This window comes from Neopsephotus bourkii, unplaced genomic scaffold (genome assembly GCF_033783945.1).
Source record: "Neopsephotus bourkii isolate Nb327-2 ecotype Australia unplaced genomic scaffold, CSIRO-AGI_Nbou_v1 NB_1863, whole genome shotgun sequence".
In the NCBI taxonomy this organism is placed as follows: Eukaryota; Metazoa; Chordata; class Aves; order Psittaciformes; family Psittacidae; genus Neopsephotus; species Neopsephotus bourkii.
In genome coordinates, this window is record NW_026902336.1 from 257,359 (window position 1) to 264,707 (window position 7,349).

Genomic DNA, 7,349 nt, shown 5'->3' on the forward strand with positions numbered 1-7,349 from the left:
GGAGTGGTTTCCCTCCGTGACAGTACGGCCTGGGCCGGGGCTGAGCGGGATGCTGAGGCGCCGGGTCAGGCCCCTTTGTCGCTGGGGCTGGTCGGGGAGAACGCTCCCTGAATTTGCTGCCCTCCCGGGAGGGGTGAGACCTGAGTCCCGGTGTGCACTTGGTCACGGCCCTACCGCCAGTGGCGATAAGGTGGTGGCTGCGGCTGTAAATCGGGTGCTGCCGAGGGTTCTGTGCTTGTAGGCAATACTGACCAGTAAAACCCATGTGAGGCTTTTTCTGCTGAAAGCTGGTATGCGGTGTGATATTAACGCACGGCAGTGTGCCGTGGTTCAAGGATTTTCAGTCCCGAGTGCCGCGGTTGGTGCTTCTGTCTCTCAGCTTGCTTTGTTTTTCCTGTAGTTTTCTGTGCTTGAAAGAGCCTGTTGTTTCTCCTGTGCTCAGCTCTCCTTCTTCACTGGCAGAGTGATCAGGCACTGGAACAGGCTTCCCGGGACACTAGTGGAATCACTGTCCCTGAAAGTGTCTAAAAAACTGTGTAGACGCTCTTAGTGACATGGTTTAGTGGTAGCTTTGGCAGTGCTGGGTAATGGTTGGACTTGATGATCTTAAAGGTCTTTTCCAACCTAGTTGATTCTGTGATCTGTGCTTTATTTACAGTATGATTGATCAGAGCCATTGCAGTATAAGTGGTTAACACCTGAATGCTTGAACAATGGCTAAGGAGCAGGTAAATGACTGAAGATGATGGTAGGTGATATCCAAACTTCAGCAGGCTGACTTGTGGATTTCCTACATCAAAATGGTGCTCAGACCTCAGGCTACAACATGCTGAATCTCAAAGGTTATCCTCACAGTCTGAAAAGTTTATGTGTCCCAAGAAGCAGTTGTAATTTTCTGTGTCTATTTTTTTTTCCAGCCTTGTGGTCACCATGGCAGCAGTGGATCGTTTCCACCTCTTGTACAGAGAGATCAGTCGTTCCTGCAATTTTTACATAGAGGCCCTGGCTATAGTTGGAGCCTGGTATACAGTCAGGAAGTGTATGTCCCTTGCGATTGACACTTACAGCATGCTTAGGTTGCATTTAATTCCGAAGCTGGGCTGTGAGATTGATCTTGTCAAGCGCTATGGAAAATGGGCCGTGGTAACTGGTAAGAGACTGAAGCAGAATATTTGCTTATGTGTATAACATACTGTGTCATACTGTAAAACTCGGTAGCATATACTGCTGGGTGAACTTCCTCTCACAAGCTGGGCATGTATTACCTCATGTTGTGAGTTACTCTGCATGAGCAGTGACAGTTGTACAGCACCTTACTAAATTAAATTTCTCAGGAGATGGGCAAGCTCAGTGTGTTGACTGACTGCTGGGAAAGAATCAGAGAGCAGTTTGTCCCAAAACTTGAAGGTACACCCTGAACATCTACAGGTGTAGACAGAGATGCAGACAAGATCTTCTTTTTGTTGTGGGGTTTTACATACTCGGGTTCTTCTGTAATTGAAGGAACTGTCAAAATAGAAGGCTGGGGCTGCTCTGATTTTCACTTTGGGATTTTCTGTTACAGGTAGCACAGATGGTATTGGGAAGGCATATGCTGAAGAGCTGGCGAAGCGTGGTGTCAACATTATCTTAATCAGCCGAAACAAAGAGAAGCTGGAGGCTGTATCTAAAAGCATATCTGAAACCTATAAAGTGGAAACAGATTTCATAGTAGCTGACTTCAGCAAGGGTCGTGAGCCTTACCCAGCCATTAAGGAGGCTCTGAAAGACAGAGAAATTGGGATTTTGGTGAATAATGTAGGAATGTTTTATTCCTACCCAGACTATTTTACCAGTCTGTCTGAGGATATGCTGTGGGACATGATCAACCTAAATATTGCTTCTGCTAACATGATGACACATATTGTGCTGCCAGGCATGGTAGAGAAGAAGAAAGGTGCAATTGTGAATGTTTCTTCTGCATCCTGTTGTCACCCAACACCAATGTTGACGATCTATGGAGCTTCTAAAGTAAGCTGGGGTGTAATGTTTAATGGTATGCACTGAAAAAGTAGATTATAGCTTGTTTGCATTTGTTTGGTGTTTTTCACATTCAGCAACACTTGAATTTGATTTCACAGTCAGGTTTTCTAGAGATTTTTTCAAATACCAGAGGTGAGTGTTGCATGTATGGTGCAGTGAACTCTTTAGCCTCACTGGTGCTCTGAACCAAAGTTAGTGCTTCCTGGATTATGTGCAAATTATGGCATAACAGTAGTTCTATGAGAAATGTTGCTTCTCAGAGGAATGATGTGCAAAGCAAAGTGGCAGTTCTATGAGCTGTTGAAAGAGTCAAGATTTCATCTCTCCTTTTCAGCTGAACTGTGCAGACATACCTCAAGCTACTTACAGGCTAGTATTTGGTAGTAAGAGGAGCTATACTCATGCTCAAGCCACCATTGTGACAAGGGCTGTGCCCAAACCAAGCCACTACTTCACCTAACACCAAGGGGCAGAAGGCTTCTTATACCATTGTCTGTACTGTATTTGGGGAAAATTGAAAGGAACTTCCCTCACTATAATTATTATTCCTAAGGAAATCCAGTCACTCATGCATAGGATAGGACAGCTGGGTGATGCTTGAAGGGGATGCAGATTTACATGGGATGGCCTGCCTAATCCACAAAAGCAGCTGAGACTGTAGATGGGATCTTGCCCAGAAGCAGTGTCTAAAGACAAGTGGTTATTGCTCCCAGCTATCTGTGGCTGCCCTCTCCTGCAGCCTAACCCCTGTGCAGCCTTGCTTCTGAGGTAGCTCTTGTAAGTACTTCCCTTTGCCTGGAGCAAAACCAGCTCTTTAATACCCCAGTTTATAAAACTTGCAGATTTTCTTCAGTGAGGAAACTGTTTAAAAATTCCTATTTCTGTTGCAAAGTAATCTCCCTCCTTCATTATGCTAAGTTATGTAGAACTGCACTCTAAACTAAAACAATTAAAAGGCCTGGATGAAAAAGACCAGAACAAACCCAAACGTATACAAATTTCTTCCTTTAGCTGGCATTATTAGTCCAAATCCTGTAGCAGCAATACAGTTTAAAGCCTGGCCTCTGAATACTATTACATGGGCATGGCAGTATGAACAAGCGGTTCTAGCATGCTAAGCCTCTGTGCAGTAACAGCACATGGTGTTGGAAGTGGTTGGATTGTTTTGTTTTCCTAAAGCAGGTGTAAGAGGTGCTCTTTCTCAGCGGTAACTGGCTTTGCAGCACAGCAGTAGCTTCAGTACAGCATCAATGTTGCTGCCTTGGTAGCTTCAGTACTGCATCAATGTTGCTGCCTTGGTAAGACTGAGCTGTGATCATTTTTCTGTCTGATTCCAGCAATCCCAGTTGTGCGGGTCTTTTTTTTTTTTTTTTTTTTTAATTGTAAAAGTAAAATGAGCTAAATGAGGTAATACAGATGCACATAACTAAATTAATGTTTAATTTTGCATCGATGGAGTCCCAAGAAGTAATTAATTTAGCTTCTGGGGAAGTTGAATACAAAATGCACTTGTAAATATGTTGAAGAATGGGACTTCATTTTGTCCTTTTGGCATTTTGTCCAGCTTTGGGGTGTCTTTGCAATGCCCCCAAACTAAACAAGGTGTTTTAGATGAAATAAATGTTTCTGTGTTTGTGTTTAAGCAGAATTGTCAGATTCTTTGCCAAATTCACATCAGAGAGTTAAGTGGTCATTTTGTCCTGCAAGTTACGGTACCGTTGCAGTTGCAGGTTTTTAGCAAACAAGTAACAACAAATAGAAATGTTGATAATACTTAAGAAATGTGTATTTTTATACTGGTTATTCCAGTGTCTCTTTCTGCTTTTGTCTTTCTAGACCTACCTGGACTATTTCAGTAGAGCACTACATTATGAGTGTGCCTCAAAAGGAATTTTTGTTCAGAGTTTAACTCCATTTGTCATTTCTAAAATGACATCGTGCAGTGGCATGACATCAAAGAGATCTTTCTTTTTTCCTTCTGCTGAAGAGTATGCAAGTCATGCTGTTTCTACTCTTGGGTTATCTACAAGGACTACTGGTTACTGGAAGCATGCAATAAAGGTAATATAATCTATTAAAATATTTAATGTTTATCACAAGAAGTTAAATAAGCTTTTACTGTTTACTTTCTTAGGAGAATGAATGAAAACTATGCTCATATTCTGAAAATGTGCAGTATTTATTGCTGGACTGAAAGGCATTGGGCCATATTTTCTCACTAATTCTACTTTAGAATGTTATACTTGTGCATGCTTTTTTTTTAGTATGAGTGAATCCAGTTCCCAGTTAATGTGCAGCAAAAAATGGGGGATTTTTTATTCAGTAATAGAGAGTATCTCATTTGACTTGGGGTATTGCTGACTGGGCAAGCATTTCACTGTCGTCTCTGCTAACAGAAGTTTTTTTTTTTTCAATCTTACTTTATTGAGTATATTTCTACTTTAAGGAAGAGTGGGTAGAGAGGATGGAATAATAGCGGAAAGAAAAGCCCACATTTTTTATTCTAAGCTATCTAAAAGCAGGTCCTCCATTTGTTAGCTTTTCATTTTGGAGGGCAGACTCTGGGCTGCAAAGTAACTTTAAACATTGGTCACATCTCATGTGTCGTACCTAGTGGCCTCCTATCCATTAAGTCAAGCAGAAGGAGTTAAAAGAAGTGAGGATTAGTCCAAAAAGAATAAAACAGACAGGAACAACTGTGTCAATTAAAGAAAGTACACAGTATTGCTGTCGCAAACTTGAACAAAGCATTTCAGGATTTATTTGCAGAACGTAGCTGTGGGCACTACTTCCAAAATGGCTAAAGATATTCTTCTAGGGGTTCAGTTTAAGGCTTAGTTTGTTAATGTTCAAGCTTTTGACTTGCTTTAGTTGTAATTTGAGAAGTGGTTTGTTTACTTTAATGAAACTTATCTTAATCTGTCCCTTTGTTTCTCTTCTCTTGTCTCCCTGTGTCTCTACACAGTTCACGTTGGGTGAGCACCTACCTGAATGGATCTGGGCATGGCTTGCATTGTATATTTTCAGAATGACACGCAAGGAAGCTTTAACATGTAAAGTGAAATAGGAGTATTCAGATGTCCTTTGGAACAAGTACTGTATATTCTGATCAGAGTGCTGCCAAAATGTGTAGTGAATGCTGGTGGGCTTACTGTAACTTACCTATACCTTGCTACATGTAACCGAGACATCCGAAGTCTGGATCCTCTCTGCGTGTCGCATTAAACTGCTCTTCTGCTGCTTTCTTGTGTGACAGAGAGCTAATTTTTTGAGGTCAACGTGTGTTCACTTTCTCTTCAAGGCAGGAGGGCAGTTGTTTTTGTATAGTGCTACACAGTTTCAGCTTGCAAAGTTGACTGAATTTGAGAATTCCCCAAATTTGTTAGAAATTCCCCCCCCCCCAAACATGACACTGTTCAGAAAGACAACCCCTGTCAACTGTATTAAGTTTCTTTAACACGTAGTTTTGCAAAATTTTCTGTCTTCTAATGGCAGATGTTTGTGTGTTTCAAGTATAAATATTGTTGCCTTTGAATTATGTTATTTAAGTAACTTTTCAAGGTGGATAGCAAAGGACTGTTGACCTGGAGATAGTTTAAACGACTGAAGAGGTTTTACAGAACTGTAAAAGATGTCCTGGCTTCAGCAATAGCAGTCATTTTTCTCCTTCGTGGTAGCTGCTGCAGTGCTGTGTTTTTGACTTTCAGCCTGGCAGTGGTGCTGATAGCACCGATGTTTTTAGTTACTGCTCAAATGTTTGGTCTGGCCAAGGACTTTCTGAGCCTCATGCTTTGCCAGGGAGGAGGGGGAGCTGGGAGGAAGCAGAGACAGGACACCTGACCCAAACTGACCAAAGAGGTATTCCATAACACAGCACATCATGCCCAGTATGTAACTGAGAGTTATCCGGAAGGACTAGGACTGCCAGGTAGGACTAGGTATCAGGAGGTGCTTGGTCAGGCTGGGGGGGCGAGTTATCGGTCGGCGGGTGGTGAGGTGTTGTATTCTCTTCCCTTGTTATTTCCTTTATCATTATTATTGGTGGTAGCAGTGGTGATTTGTGTTATACCTAAGTTACTAAACTGTTCTTATCTCAACCTGTGGGAGTTGCATTCTTCTGATTCTCCTTCCCATCCCTCCGGGAGCAGGGGGAGGGCAAAAAGGAGAGGGGGGGAAGTGAGAGAGCGACTGTGTGATTTATGGCTGACTTTGTTTAAACCACGACAAGGAATTTGGAGATAACCTTGTATGCTTTCTTATTCAAAGTGTCAATGATCTTGATAATACTTTAAAATATTGCTTCAGCAATCTGAAATACAGCTGAAGAATTGAATAAAGAATATAAAAATATAAAAACATAATCACTAAAGAAAATGAAGTAACATTTTGTTTAAAAATACTGATTATTTTCCTAAGATGATGATAATAATAATAATGATAATGATAAAAAACGTTACTGAAGTTTTGATGCTCTATGATTTGTATGCTTTTGTTTATATATATAAATATGTGCATGCATACGTACTTACTAGAAGTCACACACTGCTTATATGTGTTACAGGCTGTACATGTGGGAGTCAGGAAAGCTGCCCTTTCTGTGTGCGTCTAATAGCTACCTAAAAGAGAAACATGACATGTGTTAAGAATGTTCTCAATCTTTTGTATTTTATAGTGCTATGGGCTCCTTAGTACTGTGTCCTGCGTTCAGCAGTAGCAGTCATTTTTCTCTTTCTTGGTAGCTGGTGCAGTGCTGTGTTTTGACTTTCGGGCTGGGAACAGAGCTGATAAAAATGATGTTTTGGTTGGGCCAAGGACTTTGTGAGCCTCATGCTCTGCCAGGGAGGAGGGAAGCCGGGAGGAAGCAGAGACAGGACACCTGACCCAAACCGACCAAAGAAGTATTCCATACCACAGCACGTCATGCCCAGGAGGTAACTGGGAGTTACCTGGAAGGGCTAGGAGGGACTGCAGGGTTGGAGGAGGTATGGGTCGGTGCTTGGTCGGGCTGGGGGGGCGAGTTATCAGTCAGCTGGTGATGGGGTGTTGTATTCTCTTCTCTTGTTATTTCCTTTATCATTACTATTATTGGTGGCAGCAGTAGTGATTTGTGTTATACCTTAGTTACTAAACTGTTCTTATCTCAGCCCGTGGGGGTTGCATTCTTTTTTGATTATCCTCTCTGTCCCTCCGAGAATAGGGGGAGGGCAAGAAGGGGAGGGAGTGAGTGAAAAGCTGTCTGGCTGGGGTTAAACCACGACATACTGCTTTGTGATGTTATAGTGAAATCTTACACACAGCAGGATAACTCGAGGAGCATCTTTTCCGTG

The 7,349-nt window shown here is 42.1% G+C and overlaps 1 protein-coding gene across 1 annotated transcript; it reads left to right on the top strand.

The window, feature by feature from the left end:
* Nucleotides 1-574: 574 nt before the first annotated feature.
* On the top strand, nt 575-5,648 carry HSDL1 (hydroxysteroid dehydrogenase like 1). The gene is made up of 5 exons (XM_061344100.1): nt 575-728; nt 918-1,150; nt 1,565-2,010; nt 3,859-4,083; nt 4,988-5,648. The coding sequence occupies exons 1-5, from the start codon at nt 703-705 to the stop codon at nt 5,087-5,089; spliced, it is 1,032 nt and encodes a 343-aa protein (XP_061200084.1). The 5' UTR covers nt 575-702; the 3' UTR covers nt 5,090-5,648.
* The last annotated feature ends 1,701 nt before the right edge of the window (nt 5,649-7,349 follow it).